We start from the raw sequence: 20,637 nt of genomic DNA, 5'->3' as shown, positions 1-20,637 counted from the left end.
ATTGTGGCAGAAAGGGCCACATTGCACGCACTTGTTGGAAAAATAAACAAGTTTCAGACAAAAGTGGCAGGAAGCAAGAGCAAAATAAAACAAATAACAAGCTGAATCAATGAAAAAGTGACCACATGGTACAAAAAGGATGTGGGAAGAAACTCTATTAGCGGTAATTAAATGTATTGGCTATTATTGGGGCACTCCATTACTGGACAGTCAGCCGGTGAAGATTGAGGTGAACACTGGGGCAGCCATCTTGGTGGTGCCAGAAACTGTTCATCAAGAAAACCTCCGACATATTGCTCTGCAACTCTTGAAGATGGTGCTAAAAACCTATGCTGGAGAAATGGTGCAGTTGAGGGACCTTATTGATGTAATAGTGCCATTAAATGGACAGATGGCAGATTTGTCCTTGCACAAAGTCGAAGGAAATTATCTGGCACTAATGGGAAGAACTTGGCTGGAACGAAGCAGATTAAATTAGAACATAGAACATAGAACGATACAGCGCAGTACAGGCCCTTCGGCCCACGATGTTGCACCGAAACACAAGCCATCTAACCTACACTATGCCATTATCATCCATATGCTTATCCAATAAACTTTTAAATGCCCTCAATGTTGGCGAGTTCACTACTGTTGCAGGTAGGGCATTCCACGGCCTCACCACTCGTTGCGTAAAGAACCTACCTCTGACCTCTGTCCTATATCTATTACCCCTCAGTTTAAGGCTATGTCCCCTCGTGCTAGCCATTTCCATCCGCGGGAGAAGGCTCACTGTCCACCCTATCTAACCCCCTGATCATTTTGTATGCCTCTATTAAGTCTCCTCTTAACCTTCTTCTCCAACGAAAACAACCTCAAGTCTATCAGCCTTTCCTCATAAGATTTTCCCTCCATACCAGGCAACATCCTGGTAAATCTCCTCTGCACCCGCTCCAAAGCTTCCACGTCCTTCCTATAATGCGGTGACCAGAACTGTACGCAATACTCCAAATGTGGCCGTACCAGAGTTTTGTACAGCTGCAACATGACCTCATTATGACTCCGGAACTCAATCCCTCTACCAATAAAGGCCAACACTCCATAGGCCTTCTTCACAACCCTATCAACCTGGGTGGCAACTTTCAGGGATCTATGTACATGGACACCTAGATCCCTCTGCTCATCCACACTTCCAAGAACTTTACCATTAGCCAAATATTCCGCATTCCTGTTATTCCTTCCAAAGTGACTCACCTCACACCTTTCTACATTAAACTCCATTTGCCACCTCTCAGCCCAGCTCTGCAGCTTATCTATGTCCCTCTGTAACCTGCTACATCCTTCCGCACTGTCGACAACACCACCGACTTTAGTGTCGTCTGCAAATTTACTCACCCACCCTTCTGCGCCTTCCTCTAGGTCATTGATAAAAATGACAAACCGCAACGGCCCCAGAACAGATCCTTGTGGTACGCCACTTGTAACTGAACTCTATTCTGAGCAGTTCCCATCAACCACCACCCTCTGTCGTCTTTCAGCTAGCCAATTTCTGATCCACATCTCTAAATCACCCTCAATCCCCAGCCTCCGTATTTTCTGCAATAGCCTACCGTGGGGAACCTTATCAAACGCTTTACTGAAATCCATATACACCACATCAACTGCTCTACCCTCGTCTACCTGTTCAGTCACCTTCTCAAAGAACTCGATAAGGTTTGTGAGGCATGACCTACCCTTCACAAAGCCATGCTGACTATCCCTAATCATATTATTCCTATCCAGATGATTATAAATCTTGTCTCTTATAATCCCCTCCAAGACTTTACCCACAACAAACGTGAGGCTCACCGGTCTATAGTTGCCGGGGTTGTCTCTACTCCCCTTCTTGAACAAAGGGACCACATTTGCTATCCTCCAGTCCTCTGGCACTATTCCTGTAGCCAATGATGACATAAAAATCAAAGCCAAAGGCCCAGCAATCTCTTCCCTGGCTTCCCAGAGAATCCTAGGCTAAATCCCATCAGGCCCCGGGGGATTTATCTATTTTCAGCCTGTCCAGAATTGCCAACACCTCTTCCCTACGTACCTCAATGCCATCTATTCTAATAGCCTGGGTCTCAGCATTCTCCTCCACAACATTATCTTTTTCCTGAGTGAATACTGACGAAAAATATTCATTTAGTATCTCGCCTATCTCTTCAGACTCCACACACAACTTCCCATCCCTGTCCTTGACTGGCCCTACTCTTACCCTAGTCATTCTTTTATTCCTGAAATACCTATAGACAGCTTTTGGGTTTTCCTTGATCCTACCTGCCAAATACTTCTCATGTCCCCTCCTTGCTCGTCTTAGCTCTCTCTTTGGATCCTTCCTCGCTACCTTGTAACTATCAAGCGCCCCATCTGAAACTTCACTCCTCATCTTCACATCGGCCTCCTTCTTCCTCTTAACAAGAGATTCCACTTCTTTGGTAAACCACGGTTCCCTCGCTCGACGCCTTCCTCCCTGCCTGACCGGTATGTACTTATCAAGAACACGCAGTAGCTGTTCCTTAAACAAGCTCCACATATCCAGTGTGCCCAACACTTGCAGCCTACTTCTCCAACCTATCCCCCCCAAGTCATGTCTAATAGCATCATAATTGCCCTTCCCCCAGCTATAACTCTTGCCCTGCGGGGTATACTTATCCCTTTCCATCACTAACGTAAACGTCACCGAATTGTGGTCACTGTCCCCAAAGTGCTCACCTACCTCCAAATCTAACACCTGGCCTGGTTCATTACCCAAAACCAAATCCAATGTGGCCCCTCTTGTTGGCCTGTCAACATATTGTGTCAGGAAACCCTCCTGCACACATTGTACAAAAAACGACCCATCTAATGTACTCGAACTATATCTTTTCCAGTCAATATTTGGAAAGTTAAAGTCTCCCATAATAACTACCCTGTTACTTTTCGCTCTTATCCAGAATCATCTTCGCCATCCTTTCCTCTGCATCCCTAGAACTATTTGGAGGCCTATAGAAAACTCCCAACAGGGTGACCTCTCCTTTCCTGTTTCTAACCTCAGCCCATACTACCTCGGAAGAAGAGTCCCCATCTAGCATCCTCTCCGCCACCGTAATACTGTTTTTGACTAGCAGCGCCACACCTCCCCCTCTCTTGCCTCCTTCTCTGAGCTTACTAAAACACCTAAACCCCAGAACCTGCAACAACCATTCCTGTCCCTGCTCTATCCATGTCTCCGAAATGGCCACAACATCGAAGTCCCAGGTACCAACCCATGCTGCCAGTTCCCCTACCTTATTTCGTATACTCCTGGCATTGAAGTAGACACACTTCAAACCACCTACCTGAACACTGGCCCCCTCCTGCGAAGTCAATTCTGTGCTCCTGACCTCTATACTCTTGATCTCTCGTACCCTAAAACTACAATCCGCGGGGCGAACTTCCGGTTCCCGCCTTATATTAAAAGAAATATATAACAAAATAAAGCAGAAAAAGAACAGAAACGGGACCAGGTAAGTGCTTTTAAAGTAAAAACTTACCTCCCAGAAGGCCCTTGCGCACCGCTCCCGCCGAAATCCAAAGGCCTGCTCCTGCAAAGGTAAGTGCTTTTAAAGTAAAAACTTACCTCCCAGAAGGCCCTTGCGCACCGCTCCCGCTGAAATCCAAAGGCCTGCTCCTGCAAAGGTAAGTGCTTTTAAAGTAAAAACTTACCTCCCAAAAGTCCCTTGTGCACCGCTCCCGCCGAAATCCAAAAATTGGGCCAAGGTAAATCTCCTGGCAGATTCCAAATCAGGCCTTCCCAAAATCTTGAAGAAACATGCCATTGTCTTCAACGGTAAAGCTGGGAAGCACAAAGAATATCTCCGTAACGTTGAAGATCAAGGAAGAAAGTTGGGCGAGATGCTTAAATGCTAGGTCAGTGCAGTATGCAATCAGACCCAAGGTAGAGGCAATATTAGAGCTGCTGACCACAACGTGAGTCCTTGAACCCGATAATGAGAGTGATTGGACTAAGCCGATCATATCAGTGATGAAAAAAGACGGATCTGTATGCATTTGTGCCGATTTTTAAAGTCACTATTAATCCTATACTGTGCGCAGAGCCATACTGTACTCGTGATTGACATTCGCTGATTTGACTGGAGGCCAACACTTCAGTAAAATTGGCCTCAATCGAGCATAATTTCAAATGAATGTGGATCCAGATTATAACCGAGCAGAAGAACTAGGAAGGAGCAGGAGTAGGCAATTCGGGCCTTGATCCTGCTCCACCATTCAATACAATCATGGCTGATCTCATCTCGACCTCAACTCCACTTTCCTGCGTGTTCACCTTAACCCTTCAACCCTTTTACCAATTAAAAATCTGTCTATCTCCTCCTCAAAGTTACTCTGTCCCGGCATCCACTGCACTCTCTGGGGTGGTGAATTCCACAGATTCACGATCCTTTTGAGAGAAGTAATATCTTCTCATCCTTGTTTTAAATCTGATACCCCTTATTCTAAAACTATGACTCTAGTTCTGGATTGTCCCACAGGAGGAAACATCTGCTCTGCATCTACTTTGTCAATACCTTTTTTATCTTGTATACCTCAGTTAGATCTCCTCTCGTTCTTCTGAACTCAAGTATAGGCTTAAACTGCTCCATCCTCCTTCATAAGACAAATCCCATATCTCTGGAATCAATCTGGTGAACCTCCTCTGAACTGCCTCTAATGCAACAACATCCCTCCTCAAGTAAGGGGACCAAAACAGTATACAGTACTCCCAGGTGCGTTCTCCCCAATGCCTTGTACAATTGGAGCAATGCTTCCTTACCTTTATACTCTACTCCTTTAGCTATAAATGTCAAATTCCATTTGCCTTCCTTAATACCTGCTGTACCTGCATGCTAGTTTTCTGTGATTCATGCACAAGGACACTTAGATCTCTGCACCAAAGCAGTCTGAAGTTTCTCTCCATGTAGGGCAGCACGGTAGCACAGTGGGTAGCACTGTTGCTTCACAGCTCCAGGGTCCCAGGTTTGATTCCCGGCTAGGGTCACTGTCTGTGTGGGTTTCCTCCAGGTGCTCCGGTTTCCTCCCACAAGTCCCGAAAGCTGTGCTGTTAGGTAATTTGGACATTCTGAATTCTCCCTCTGTGGACCCGAATAGGGGCTGGAATATGGTGACTGGGACTTTTTGCAGTAACTTTATTGCAGTGTTAATGTAAGCCTACTTGTGACAATAAAGATTATTATTATTATTTAGATGCTTTTCCATTTTTCTGACCAAAACAATCTCCTACTGGACCACATTATACTCCATGTACCAAAGTTTGGCCCACATGCCTAATCCATATCTATTTGTAAATTTCATATTTCCTCACTTGCCCCTTACTGTCCTATCTATTTTAGTGTCATCTGCAAATTTGATGAGTGTCCTTCTATCCCTACATCCACGCAATTAATATACATTGTAAATAGTTGGGGGCTGAGGACCGAACCCTGTGGCACTCTATGAGTTACATCTTGCCAACCAGAAAAAGACCCGGTTATCCCTTCTGTTGGGTTGCCGGTCTTCTCTCCAAGCTAATTTTCCCTAATCCCATGTAATTGTACCTTGTGCATTAACCTTTTATGCGGCACCTTATCCAAATGCCTTTGGAAGTCCAGGTATATTACATCTACAGAATCTCCATTATCTACTTGGCTTGTTACATCTTCGAAGAACTCTATAGCAAATTAGACAAACACTATTCACAACAGTTATTGACGATTGTGATACATAAAAGGGTTATTCCACCGTAGTCTACTAAATGCCGTTTTGTGGACCTCGTACTCTGATTTCATCAATGGCAATGAGCAGAATGCAGAGATGGGCATTGCTTTTGTCAGCACACCTACATAATCAAGAATAGTGTGTCAAACATTCATGGGAACGCAGATGGCCTTTCCCGTTTTTTGGTTGAACCTCCAAAGCCTGCAGATTCCAATCTTGAATCCACCATAGGTGCAATGTGGGGTTAGAAGGAAATTTAAGCTTGATAAAGATGTATTGTATCTATTGATGCTACCCCACTACCTGGGGAAAAATAAATTAAGGAAATTATTAAGACTTGCCTAATTTGGGTAAAACCCCTTGAGCATTGGTAATGGAACTACAATTGTAATGTTAATGCACTCGAGCTATTGCACATTCTGAAATGTTCTGAAACTTTAATTCTAATCTATATTTGTAAATATTAAAAGTTGTAGATTTAGAAAATGGCATAATTTTCTCCACATTAATACAATCTGCAGTATTTTAAAAATAATTTATAATCTGAGAGAAGAATTATTTTCACTTCAGGAAGATGAGCGTTTAGCTTTTAATTCAAAAGCACTCTGAAGGCAGCGCCTCTTTTTTCAAATTCCTACTTTGGGTCCTGGATTTGAAACCACAGGAATGTGGGAAAAGCTTCACTCAGAATTGTATTTTGAAACTCTTGACATAGGAAGCAAAGTTTTGGAAATTAATACAAGAAAAACATTCTCTTCCAGAATATAAAGTGGACTAGAGACATTCGAGCAGGTGTACGGTTGACTTGGTAGTGAAGCTGCTACAAGTAATGAACCCTTTCTGGAGCATGTCTACAGGTTCTAGCCGAAAGGTAAGACAAAAGGATTTGTCACAAGTGTATTCATAAGAATAAAGAATTGTCCCAAGACCTGCCTTTATTTTGGAGAAGAGCAAGGAAGACACAAAGCCTGGTCTAATGTGTGAAAGTATGAGTAAATGTTTCTCTCTTGTGCAGTGCAAGTTTTTTTTTTTTTTGTATTTCGAGAAGCTTAATTAGCACTTGGCAATGTTACCATATATTAAAATAACTACATTTTCATGTGCTTTTCTGAATTATGACAGTACCTTATTTCTGAGCACTTGGAGCAATAGTGGTGGATGATTTGATTACAGTACAATTGTAATACTCTGTATGACCTGGCTAAGATCCATCACGGTTAATTTCCCTCCCATTACCAAAAATGGCCTTTCAGCTTTGAACAAGTGTATTAAATGGTGGGGACATTTTTGATCAGTGGGGGGTGATGGGAAAATTTTTGTGTACCAATGATAATTTACCGTCTCATTCAACAATTGTTTTTTTGTAAATGACTTGCATATTTTTGACCTGCTTTTCCAGTTACCACTTGTGTCATCCTCAGCTAAGCTGCCAAGAGTTAATAATGAAAAAGGATTGATAGACACAGTCCATCTGTTCCCACCTCCAGGAATTATTTTGTGTGCATATGTCCTTCTTTGGACAAACAATATTATCCCAATCTGTAGAGCTGCTAATTTCCTTATATTTATACATTATGATTTTTTTTTAAAAAAAGAAGTAATGAAGCGTTATTAAGTAACTCGGAGTGATATAGAACATTGAATTTTAAAATCCACCTTCCTGTGGTAATGACCTTGTGTTATACAGAAATCTGACAGTGAAGAAAGAGGTTTGTCTGGTGAACAGAAGACCAGTCCTCCACGCTCTTCAACAGTCAAGAAACAGTTGCCCTCTATACCAAAAAATGCTGTTCCTGTGACTAAACCCATTTCTCCTGTCACGTCTACACAGTCGACGAATGGAACACATGCATCATATGGTCCCTTCTATCTAGAATATTCTCTCCTTGCTGAATTGTAAGTAGCACCTCTTGTTATCTTCAGTGTGGTTCCATGTGTGCAGATTATGTATCGTTTGATTGTGTGCTTTGTTCAGCTTCATGAACTTAATCTCTCCTCCTGTTGAGATTCACATAAATGATGTAGCAGCAATTCAGTTGAGAAGGCTGGTTATTGACACTTTCGCCAGTGGCAAGTTTGCTGTCATGGTCTATTTGGACAGTGTTGTAAATTTCCACAATATTTTCAGAGCAGCCCTGATGGCCCCACCTTGAAGGGGAAACCTGAACACAAGTTAAAATAGGCTGTTCTAATTGATGTGCCCGAGTTGGAGGTTTATTAATCTTGAGTTTTGTTAGGTGTTCATTTGATTCTGTTGATGAGCAAAAGTAATTTTTGTGCTTGTAATGTTTGATGTGTCTGCATGTTTTTTGTTTTGTAGTACCTTGGTTGTAAAGCAGAAACTGCCTGGAGTCTATGTACAACCTTCATATGGATCTGCATTAAGTAAGTCTCCTCATCATCTATGTAATCCTTGACTTGTTTTGCTTTCGTTCCATTCCTGATTGCAGTTTTTGTTTTTTGGAAAACTAATTATTTTGTATATCTCTTTTCAGTGTGGTTTGGGGTGATCTTTATAAGACATGGCTTATATCAGGATGGTGTATTTAAATTTACTATTTATATCCCTGACAACTACCCTGATGGAGACTGTCCTGTAAGTAATGTTCCTTTTCCACTTGTTTACTTACTTTTAGAATGTTTAAATGTTGCACATTATAGCTTCACATTTACAACCTGATTTATGGTGAACACTAAGCACTAAGTCACAGCGCAATTTGTGCACTTGTGCCAATGCTTTGTATATTTCAAAAGTGATTTTATTTGAAAAGCACAAAGTGACACTTGTTTAGATTGCCATCTCCAGTCAACTGATTATATTGCTTTTCTTCACTCCCAGAATCAGCTAAGGTGAGGAACAAAATAACTTGTCTGAGTGCAGTAAGCAAGACTGCAACTGATTAGGAATAAAAAGTGAATCTTCCTCCACTCCTTCAAATTGCCATGTTTGTTTCTCATCTTGCCCTCCTTCCCCCCCCCTTTGGGGTGCTGTGGATGAGTTCTCATCTTGAGATTGTGCTTTATGCAGTAGGAAGAGCTAACTTGACCACTGGAGACAGGTCCCCTGTTAATCTGAGAACTGTCAACAGTTACTCTGGCTGTGTTTATAATCTAGCTGTGTTGATCTAACATTTAAAGCCTGAAGGTCAGTTGTACTTCTTAGTTTTTTGCCAGTCAGGGGCTTAATTGCCCATTTGGGGCCCCACCTCTAAAATGGCTTGTGTAACACTGGGGGGGGGGGGGGCAGCAGAGAAAAGCTGGTAAGTGAAATATTTTAAAACCATTTTTAAAAGTAAAGGTTAGAAATTGATGACAATATGAGGGCCCAGCATGGTTGTGTTTGGGATATCCAATTGGAGTGTCTAATCTCAAAACAATTAATTTTGTTAGATTATTTGAGAACTCTTCAATTTGAGCTTCATATAGGATGCAATATATGGAGCTTAATGCAAAACCACATGCATGTGGCAGTCTATCCTGGAGGTTGTTTCGTACTCTTAGTTTTTGGTGTGGTACTTATTCAAGGTACTTCTTATTGTTGACCCCATTTCGGGGTCGAACAATTAATGTAGTAGAGGTCCTCAGCATCTCATTTTAAAATTAAATGTGTGTTTCTATTGATGAAAATGTTGCAATTGATCTCTGCAAAGTGGGAAAATTATATCATGTATAACATGCAAAAAATTTCATAACATGCCAGGTTTAAAGTATTTTGGCACTCTTTAGACAAAATGTATTTCAAGTCAGTAATTTATTTCTCCTGCCAAAATTTGCTACTTCAAAAGCTTGACTGTTGATGGAATCTATCCATGTTGTACGTGAAAAATACTTGTCTAACTTGGTGCTGGATCCAGTCTGATACCTGAGCGCACAGAATCCAAGCAGTGAAACCCTGTTTTTTGTTTGCTTTCTCCCATAGGAGGTCATATGATACTGTTTCAAATTTGCAAAGGCTGCTGTGAATTCAGTATATTTAATACCTGAATTCAGTATATTTAATACCTGAGAAAGTCCGATGCTTCTGCTGATGCTGTGTGAACATTGCAAACTAACTGCTGGAATCAGCCATTAAAGTAGATAAAAGACTCTGATCCATAGCCGCAATGGGAGACTTACCCCTTGGGGAAGGAGCAAGTTTCCATTAGGAAGTGCAACACTGTTGCCTTCAGAAGAATTAAAAATTTTAAAAAATTAATTCCAATGTTTAATCTTTATATTTTGTATTTTAGCGCTTGATGTTTGATATGCCAGTCTTCCATCCGCTAGTAGATCCAACAACAGGAGAATTGGATGTAAAAAGAGCATTCACAAAATGGAGGTCAGTACATCAGTGAGCTTCTGACCACATAACCATGCCATCAGTAAGATCACCTATTTCCACCTCACTAACATTGCTCGACTCTGCTGCTAAAATCCTCATCCATGTGGACTTGACTGTTCCTTGTCGGTTCTCTGATCCTTATCGTTATAAGCTCCTCCAGCCCCATAACCCTCAAGATATTTGCGCTCCTACACAACCATAATTTTCATTGTCCCACCATTGGTGGCTGTGCCTTCAGATGTGGAGTTTCTGCTCTAAACCTCTCTTTATCTCTTTCCTCCTTTAGACACTCCTTCAAACCTACCTCTCTGATCAAGCTTTTGGGCATCTGCCCTAATATTGCCTTCTGTAGCCCAGTGTTTGATATTGCTTGTGTAATGAAGTACCTTGGGACTTTCTTTTACATTAGTTTGAAAATTTGCTTGTTGTGCTGATTAATGAGTTTTTGAACAATGGGCTTGAATGGGGGTAAAGTTCAGGGGCTCTCCCTTCAATGGCAATAAATGTACATTGACTGTTACAAAAAATTATCAAATTTGTCTAACATTAAAATGGTTTCCATATTTTCTGATGCTACACAAAAGATGTCCGAAGACCAGTTTTACTCTCAGATACACATCTTCATTTTTTTATTGACACAAATCTAAATAATAATAATCGCTTATTGTCACAAGTAGGCTGCAATGAAGTTACTGTCAAAAGCCCCTGGTCACCACATTCCGGCGCTTGTTTGGGGAGGCTGGTACGGGAATTGAACCCGCGCTGCTGTCCTTGTTTTGCATTACAAGCCAGCTGTTTAGCCCACTGTACTAAACCAGCCCCTGTGTCAAGTTGTAGATGAAAGCTTATCCTCGCCCCCTCCGAATAGATGGAAACTCGGTTGCACATATGCTCCACAGCAATGTGTGAAAATGCCTGAAGAAAACTGCCCCATTCCAATGCTTCATCACAGTAGATTGCGTTGAAGAGGCAAATGTAAATGATTTAATGCTAACTTTCTGTGATACTTTTTCTTCCCGCAGACGGAATCATAATCACATCTGGCAGGTGCTGATGTATGCTCGTCGGGTATTCTACAAGATTGATACAGTTAATCCCTTAAACCCTGAAGCTGCAGTACTGTGAGTAATAATAAAATCACTTTTTTAAAGAAGGAGTTCCTCAGGTCTTGTTCTAAAATGATGCTCACGTACTGACTATTGGTTTAGTCCCATCTTCAGGGCTACAATTAGAAATAACTGAAATGAGTTGTTTGAAATAATTAACTTTGTTAACAATTTTTTTTCCTGCAGTGTTTGGTGAGCTATAGTTTTGAAAAGTTTTTATTGAAAGTGAACCTACAAAAATATTACACTAATTTCAAAAGTAAATATTGTCGAGTAAACCTCCGTAGGAGCAGGATGAATAAGCTGGTCATTGCCATTCCTAGGATATGACGGCACAGATACAGGTTACTCAGCCCAACCAGTTTATGCTCCACTCCTCCAGCCTCCTCACATCTTTTCTCCTCCAAATCTACTATTGTAGCCCTCCTATGCCCGTCTTGTTTCCCTTTGGATGCATCAATAAATACTATTGGCTTCAACCACTCCCCGTGGTAGTGAGTTACACTCTTGCAGGTCTTTCTGTGAGGAGTCTCACTCTAATTTTATGATTTCCCCTTTGTCCTGAGTTCCCTCTCTAGAAGAAACAGCTTGCCTACCTGTATTTACTATTCATCATTTTTAAATACTTAAAATTCTATCTCCAAATCTTCTAAACTCAAGAGAATGCAAACCATGCTGATGCAACCTGTCCTTAGTACAGTGGTCAAACAGAATATAGTACTCCTGATGGAGTTTAGCCAGGACAACTGATTTATCACTTCTCTCCTTTGCATTCCAGGCCCTTTGGAGATAAAGACTAACATTCCATTTGCCTTCTGTGTACTTGATCATCCAAATTACTTACTACAGGTCCTAGCCCCTCTCCTTTCAAATTAGAGTACCCAATTATTATTTTTTTCCAATTGAGGGGCAATTTAGCGTGGCCAATCCACCAACCCTAGTGGGCAGAGCCTAGTGGGAAAGACAGTAGAACAGCAATGGCAGGAGTTTCTGGGAGTAATTGAGGACACAGTACAGAGGTTCATCCCAAAGAAAAGAAAGGTTATCAGAGGGGGGATTAGGCAGCCATGGCTGACAAAGGAAGTTAGGGAATGCATCAAAGCAAAAGAGAAAGCCTATAATGTGGCAAAGAGTAGTGGGAAGTCAGAAGATTGGGAAGGCTACAAAAACAAACAGAGGATAACAAAGAGAGAAATAAGGAAAGAGAGGATCAAATATGAAGGTAGGCTAGCCAGTAACATTAGGAATGATAGTAAAAGTTTCTTTAAATACATTAAAAACAAACGGGAGGCAAAAGTTGACATTGGGCCGCTCCAAAATGACGCTGGTAATTTTGTGATGGGAGACAAGGAAATAGCTGAGGAACTAAATAAGTACTTTGCGTCAGTCTTCACAGTAGAAGACATGACTAATATCCCACCAATTCCGGAGAGTCAGGGGGCAGAGTTGAATATGGTAGCCATCACAAAGGAGAAAGTGCTAGAGAAACTAAGAGGTCTAAAAATTGATAAATCTCCGGGCCCAGGTGGACTTCATCCTAGAGTTCTAAAGGAGATAGCTGAAGAAATAGTGGAGGCGTTTGTTATGATCTTTCAAAAGTCACTGGAGTCCGGGAAAGTCCCAGAGGATTGGAAAATCGCTGTTGTAACCCCCCTGTTCAAGAAGGGAACAAGGAAAAAGATGGAAAATTATAGGCCAATTAGCCTAACCTCGGTTGTTGGCAAGATTCTAGAATCCATTGTTAAGGATGAGATTTCTAAATTCTTGGAAGTGCAGGGTCAGATTAGGACAAGTCAGCATGGATTTAGTAAGGGGAGGTCGTGCCTGACAAACCTGTTAGAGTTCTTTGAAGAGATAACAAATAGGTTAGACCAAGGAGAGCCAATGGATGTTATCTATCTTGACTTCCAAAAGGCCTTTGATAAGGTGCCTCACGGGAGACTGCTGAGTAAAATAAGGGCCCATGGTATTCGAGGCAAGGTACTAACATGGATTGACGATTGGCTGTCAGGCAGAAGGCAGAGAGTTGGGATAAAAGGTTCTTTTTCGGAATGGCAACCGGTGACGAGTGGTGTCCCGCAGGGTTCAGTGTTGGGGCCACAGCTGTTCTCTTTATATATTAACGATCTAGATGACGGGACTGGGGGCATTCTGGCTAAGTTTGCCGATGATACAAAGATAGGTGGAGGGGCAGGTAGTATGGAGGAGGTGGGGAGGCTGCAGAAAGATTTAGACAGTTTAGGAGAGTGGTCCAAGAAATGGCTGATGAAATTCAACGTGGGCAAGTGCGAGGTCTTGCACTTTGGAAAAAAGAATAGAGGCATGGACTATTTTCTAAACGGTGACAAAATTCATAATGCTGAAGTGCAAAGGGACTTGGGAGTCCTAGTCCAGGATTCTCTAAAGGTAAACTTGCAGGTTGAGTCCGTAATTAAGAAAGCAAATGCAATGTTGTCATTCATCTCAAGAGGCTTGGAATATAAAAGCAGGGATGTACTTCTGAAGCTTTATAAAGCTTTAGTTAGGCCCCATTTAGAATACTGTGAGCAATTTTGGGCCCCACACCTCCAGGAAGGAAATACTGGCACTGGAGCGGGTCCAGCGGAGATTCACACGGATGATCCCAGGAATGGTAGGCCTAACATACGATGAACGTCTGAGGATCCTGGGATTATATTCATTGGAGTTTAGGAGGTTGAGGGGAGATCTAATAGAAACTTGCAAGATAATGAATGGCTTAGATAGGGTGGATGTAGGGAAGTTGTTTCCATTAGCAGGGGAGACTAGGACCCGGGGGCACAGCCTTAGAATAAAAGGGAGTCACTTTAGAACAGAGATGAGGAGAAATTTCTTCAGCCAGAGAGTGGTGGGTCTGTGGAATTCATTGCCACAGAGGGCGGTGGAGGCCGGGACGTTGAGTGTCTTTAAGACAGAAGTTGATAAATTCTTGATTTCTCGAGGAATTAAGGGCTATGGAGAGAGAGCGGGTAAATGGAGTTGAAATCAGCCATGATTGAATGGCGGAGTGGACTCGATGGGCCGAATGGCCTTACGTCCGCTCCTATGTCTTATGGTCTTAATCCAGCCCATATTTGGGTTGTGGGGGTGAAACCCATGCAGACACGGGGAGAATATGCAAACTCCACATGGGCAGTGACCCGGGTCCCCCGCTCCGTGAGGCAGCAGTGCTAACCACTCGCCATCGTGCCACCCTACAGTACCTAGCTTCTTGCCATATAGAGAGCATTTTAATTCTTGTATGGATCCAAAATGGATGACGTTGCATTTCTCCACATTTGTCCAAATGCCCTTGCAAAACCTCCTGCCGCTGTGGTGATTCAAAACCAGAACTCTTTCATCCTCCTGTTGGTAGCTTTCTTTAATGTTGTTCATCCTTCTTGACGGACTGAAAACGTTAACTCTGCTTCTCTCTCCACAGATGTTGCCAGGTCTGTAGAGTTTTTCCAGCATTCTCCGTTTCTTATTGCAGATTTTGAGAATCTCTTATACGTTAAAAAAAATTATTTCACCAATGAATGGGATATTGACGCACCATCTTTTTTCTAAAAAATACTTTTGTTAGAATAGCTACGTTTTGTCAGCTGTTGTTGAGATGTTGCTTTTGAATACAGTGACATCTTGGCCAACTTCTAACAAGCTGTATTACTATAATGTAACTAAGTTGTGTAAGTGGGCATGCACTGTTTACATTGCATTCCAAGACAAGTGCAATTTCATTTGTGAATCCGGAGTGGTTATTTTCACACAATCTTTTTGCTTTTCTCTAAGCCATGCAAAGAGAACTATTAAAGAAAAAGTTGGAACGGTTTTGTCAGAACATGAATAAATTATAACTTTTAAAGCAAGCATCACCACTTTAAGCATTGGCTTTCAACTTTTCAAGATTTGTTTGATAGAAGCCACCCTATTTGTCAAACTGAATTTACAAATTTTTTCCTAGATATGAAAAAGATATCCACTTGTTCAAAAGCAAAGTAATTGATAGCGTGAAACTATGCAACAGCCGTCTCTTTGATCAACCTAAAATGGATGACCCATACGCAATTAGGTAAGCTGCATTGAACTTTGTTAAAACCAATTGTTGTATCTGTCCAATTCAGATACTTCAACCAGCTCTTAAATAAAGACACCTGGATAAACTTTAATTAATGAGTAGAACAAAGTAGGACACCGATTATAATGCTTTATTAAATATAGTTAACCCATAAATTACCCACTATACATACAAGAAACGCCCAGAATTCGCCTATACTTCCCGTGATGGTGATTTGGTAAGCTGTAGATCCGATCCCTGAGTCCCTCTGGTTCCTCTTTGTAAAGGTGATTCTCGCTGGCTGTTCCATGCTTGCTTCCTTCTGGTCTGGTCAAGGTCACGTCACACACCAAGCTTCGAGTCTTTGCTTCGAGTCTTTTGCTCCCAGTCAGCTTCCAGTCCTTTCTCTCCCGATGTCTGGAAAATGCCTACCTTTTTATCCCCCTGTCGCCACCCACCTTCTTTCTCCACCTGCCCTTGGCCTTTGGCCAATGGAGTCTCAGGAGGCAGGGTCTCCGTGCCCAATGGTCCGGTTGATGACCTGTTGACAGGGCACCTGAGCCCGCTTTAGGAGGAGCGATGATTGCCTGATGGGTATCAGGAACTGTGAACAATAGGCCAATGCATTTTAAGTAGGAGCAACTATTAGTTGATGGGATATTAGGAACTGTGGACAATAGGCCAGTGAATCTCAAGTAGTAATGATAATTATTTGATGGGTTATTCAGGGCCTGCTTCAGACTGACCCCGGCAGCTTGTCTTGAGTTCTGTATATTCGGCTGCTGCAGCCTGTTGTTTTTAAAGTGCCCAATTCTTTAATTTAAGATATCCAATTTAATCGGCCTTAAAACTAAGCCCTGATTATTGCTACACAATTTACCTGGGACAACTTTGCATCAAGATGGGGTTTATTGTGTCTGTCTAATCTGCTTTTCGATTTGTGTGTTTAATGCTTCATATGACTTCTGGCGAACATTTATTTTGTCCTCCCCTTTAGTGTCCAATGATTAGGTGGGGTCAGGGAGGGTGAGTGGGCCTTGGTAGCATACTCTTTTGAAGGGTCGGTGCAGACCAGGTGGGCCGAATGGCTTCCTGCACTGTAGGGATTCTAAGAACACATTAATTTTACCTATTTAAACTAAAGGTTTTGATAAAATCTTTTTAAAATTGAGATTGGAGTTTTAGGATTTTTCCAGATAGAAATATTGTTTTTTTTGTTAAATATTTTTATTCTCTTTCATATTTTCTCCTAAATTTACACCCAACAGTAATCAGTAACAAACGCAATGTCTATCCCCATATCAGTAACAATGATCCCATCCTCCCACCAAACCCCCAAACAGCAGCCCGCATGTTAACATAAACAAATGACAAAAAGGAATCAGGAATCGGCCATAGTCACCATTAACACATACAGTGCCCCCCCCCCCCCGCCCCAACACTCCCAATGCGCCCCCCCCCCCCCCCCCCCCCCCCAAATGTTTGATGTAATCCAATTCTCAAAAGTACATAATGAATAACGCCCATGAATTGCAGAACCCCTCCATCCTTCCCCTCAATTAAAATTTGACTTTCTCGAGTCAGGAATTCCAGCAGGTCTCTCTTCTCCCCCCCCCCCCCCCCCCCGGGGCCAGGGCACAGAGTGGAGAGGTTGTTCTCCACCCTAACAGGATTCGCCTTCGGGTGATCAATGAGGCGAAGGCTACAACATCTGCCTCCGCACCCGTTTCCAACCCCGGCTGGTCCGACACCCCGAATATGGCCTCCCGAGGGGCCGGGTCCAGTCTCGCTTCCACCACTTCAGAGATTACCCTAAACACCTCCTTCCAGTAATCCTCCAGCTTTGGACAGGACCAAAACATATGAATGTGGTTTGTGCCCCCCCCACCGTTCACACAGATCTTCTACCCCCTCAAAGAGCAGGTAGAAATATTTTTATCCATTATATAGAACCTGATAAAACTAGACGCTTAACACAACACTTCACTTGCTAGTGTAAAACATTGCCGTTAGGTCTGGCCTTTAATTTGTAAATTGATCAATTTTTATTGGTTTATTGTTAAGAACAGGCGGCATAAAGGTGAATAGACTAAGATTTTAATCATACGTTTGCTTTTCTTCAGGCAAGCAGTAGAAGAACTGCAATTTGTGACTAATTGTTTTCCATGTTAAACAGGTGCACATAAAACAGGGGTCCCAGTCATTGTTATTTAATAACCCAGATGTATAATGGTCTGGTTAGGGCAAGGACCATTTGGCTCTAGGCCTCATTAGAACCTTAGTCCAAACAGACAAAAAGAGCTTAATTCCAAAGGTGAGAGGGGGAAATGACAGCCCCTGATGGCAAGGCAGTCTTTGACCAAGTGTGGCACCAAAGAACCCAAGCAAAATTGAAATCTCGGAAAGATTCTCCCAAAGACTGTAGCACAAAGGAAGATTATTTTTGTTTTTGGGGGCTAATCATCTCTGCAGCTTCAGGACATTGTTGCAGGAATTCATCAAGACCGTATCCTCGGTCCAACCACCATCTTTAGCTGCTTCATCAGTGATATTTCCTCCATTTATAAAATTAGAAATGGACATGTTCAATGATGATTGCTTGGTGCTCTGTCACATTCGTAACTCCTAATGAAACAGCCCATAGAATCCCTGCAGTGCAGAAGGAGACCATTCAGCCCATAGAGTCTGCATAGACCCTCTGAAAGAGCACTCTATCTAGGCCCGTAACCCGCTCATTGATCATGGTCAATCCACCTAACCTGCAGATATTTGGACTATGGGAGGAAACCGGAGCACCGGAGACTGTGGAGTAGACGAGCAGAGAGACACTGGACAGGTGTAAAAGCGACACGGTTGCCACGGTAGGGGACCCCAACCTCTCCAAAAGGACATGACGGATGTTGAGGTCAGGGATAGGTGTGTGAACGCTCTTGAGAGCGTCAATATATCAAAGGAGGAAGTGTTGAGTATCCTAAATTGCATTAAGGTAGACAAGTCCCCTGAGCATGATGGGATCTATCCCAGGTTACTGCAGGAAGCAAGGGGAGAAATAGCTGGGACCTTAACAAATATCTTCACATCCTCTGACCATAGGTGAGGTTCCACAGGACTGGAGAATAGCCAATATTGCTCCCTTGTTAAAGAAAGGAAACCGGAATAATCCAGCAACTTATAGGTTGGTGAGCCTAACATCCAAGGTGGGGAAACTTTTTGCAAAGATACTGAGGGACAGGATATATGCACATTTGGAGGAAAATGGACCAGTTAGTGACGGGCAGCATGGTTTTGTACGGGGAAGGTCATGTCTCAACAACCTGATTGAGTTTTTTGAAGAGGTGACAAAGAAAATTGATGAGGGAAGGGCTGTGGATGTACTTTTATATGGACTTTGCTAAAGCATTTGACAAGGTCCGACATGGCAGTCTGGTTAAAAACTAAAATCACATAGAATTTTGGGGAAGCTGGCTAGATGGATACACAGCTGGTTTGGTTATAGAAGACAGAGTCACGGTGGAAGGCTGTTTTTCAGAATGGGGATCTGTAGCTAGTGGTGTTTCTCCGGGATCAGTGCTGGAACCTCAAACCAAAGAGAAAATGCTGGAAAATCTCAGCAGGTCTGGCAGCATCTGTAGGGAGAGAAAAGGGCTAACGTTTCGAGTCCAGATGACCCTTTGTCAAAGCTTTGACAAAGAGTCATCTGGAGTCGATGTTAACTCTCTTCTCTCCCTACAGATGCTGCCGGAACTGCTGAGATTTTCCAGCATTTTCTCTTCGGTTTCAGATTCCAGCATGCGTTGTAATTTGCTTTTATCCAGTGCTGGGACATCTGTTGTTCGTAGTATATATAAATGATCTGAAGGAAAATGTGGGTGGTCTGATTAGTAATTTTGCGGATGACATGAAGATGGACGTAATTGCTGATAGTCCCGAGGATTATCAGAGGATGTAACAGGCTATAGATTGGAGACTTTGGCACAGAAATGGAGACTTGGGCACAGAAATGGCAGATGGAGTTCAATTTGGACAAATGCAAGGTGATGCATTTTGGACGATTAAATCTAGGTATGAATGAAATGGCAGAACCCTTGGGAACATTAACATACAGGGGGATCTGGGCATGCAGGCCTACAGTTCCCAAAAAGTGGCAACGCAGGTGGCCAAGGTGATTAAGAAGGCATATGGCATGCTTTCCTTCATCAGCCAGGGCATTGGGGATTGTAACCTACTTGTGACACTAATAAAGATTATTATTATTATTATTATTGAGTACAGCAATTGGGAAATCATGTTGCAGTTATATAAAACCTTGGTTAGGCCACATTTGGACTATTGCGTGCAGTTCTGGTCACCACATTATCTGAAGGGTGTGGAATCTTTGGAGAGAGAGTGCAAAGGTTCACCAGGATGTTGCCTGGTCTTGCAGGTGTTGGCTATGAGGAGAGGTTGGATAAACTAGGTTGTTTTCACTGGAAAGATGGAGACTGAGGGGAGAACTGATAAAGGTCTACAAAATTATGAGCGGCATAGATAGAGTGGAGAGCCAGAGGCTTTTTCCAAGGGTAAAAGTGTCAATTACAAAGGGCACAGGTTCAAGGGGAGAGGGGGAAAGTTTAAGGGAGGTGAGCGGGGTAAGTTTCTCACGCAGGGGGTGAGAATTTAAAAATCAAGGTGTTGCTTGACTGGAAGCCAGACTAAGTCAGTGGGCACAAGGTAACTTGTGAACAGGGATTGGTGCAAGTTAAGAATTAAAACACAAAATTGGCTGCCGTTCCTTCATGTCGCAATAGTTTTCCCCATAATTCTAGATTTCACTTGATGAGTGACTTAGAAAAAACTGCTTCTGGACATTCAATAGCTGTGGAATCTACCTGAGCAAGGAGTTAATAACTTGAAACACGTAAAAAAACGACCTTCATATGCATAATGGGAAAGCTGAGCTGTAACCTCTCCTAAAAATGTATCTATTTTCTTCCAAGCTTTTCACCTTGGAATCCAGCAATACATGAAGAAGCCAGAGAGAAGATGTTAACTCAGAAGGTAAATTCATTTCATTTCCTGAATCAGATCTATAAAAACATTATCGCTTCATCCAGGTTTTCCGCTTCCCCATGGCAATCATCCTGTACGGATCTTCAAGCCTAACTCTTTGTTTCTTGTCGCACTACATCCTTGTGCATTTAGCTTGATGTTACCTAGTGGGAAGTTCCTTGTTTGTTTAACTGCCTTTGGTGGTGTTTTAGAAGTTGACTTTTTAAATTTCCATTCATGAAACATGCGGATTAGTAACAAAAATGGGCCATTCGGCTCCTCGAGCCTGCTCAATAAGATCATTGCTGATCTGATTTGTAACCTCAACCCCACATTCCTGACTATTCCTGACAACCTTTCACCTCCTTTGTTTATCAAGA

At 42.4% G+C, this 20,637-nt stretch overlaps 1 protein-coding gene across 3 annotated transcripts in view; it reads left to right on the top strand.

Moving 5' to 3' along the window:
* The window catches only part of aktip (akt interacting protein), a 68,838-nt gene that overhangs the window by 44,789 nt on the left and 3,412 nt on the right, over nucleotides 1-20,637 (top strand). For all 3 annotated transcript variants that reach the window (XM_072518254.1, XM_072518255.1, XM_072518253.1), the window contains exons 2-9: nucleotides 6,510-6,619; nucleotides 7,436-7,644; nucleotides 8,069-8,133; nucleotides 8,244-8,344; nucleotides 9,978-10,066; nucleotides 11,092-11,190; nucleotides 15,137-15,244; nucleotides 20,206-20,266. In XM_072518254.1, the coding sequence (XP_072374355.1) occupies nucleotides 6,578-6,619; nucleotides 7,436-7,644; nucleotides 8,069-8,133; nucleotides 8,244-8,344; nucleotides 9,978-10,066; nucleotides 11,092-11,190; nucleotides 15,137-15,244; nucleotides 20,206-20,266 (774 nt within the window). In that variant the 5' untranslated portion in view covers nucleotides 6,510-6,577. The remainder of the gene's footprint in view (nucleotides 1-6,509; nucleotides 6,620-7,435; nucleotides 7,645-8,068; nucleotides 8,134-8,243; nucleotides 8,345-9,977; nucleotides 10,067-11,091; nucleotides 11,191-15,136; nucleotides 15,245-20,205; nucleotides 20,267-20,637) is intronic.

Source organism: Scyliorhinus torazame, chromosome 10, assembly GCF_047496885.1.
Source record: "Scyliorhinus torazame isolate Kashiwa2021f chromosome 10, sScyTor2.1, whole genome shotgun sequence".
Classification (NCBI taxonomy): domain Eukaryota; kingdom Metazoa; phylum Chordata; class Chondrichthyes; order Carcharhiniformes; family Scyliorhinidae; genus Scyliorhinus; species Scyliorhinus torazame.
Note: the sequence above shows the minus strand (reverse complement) of the source record. Positions and strands in the feature narration are given on the sequence as shown.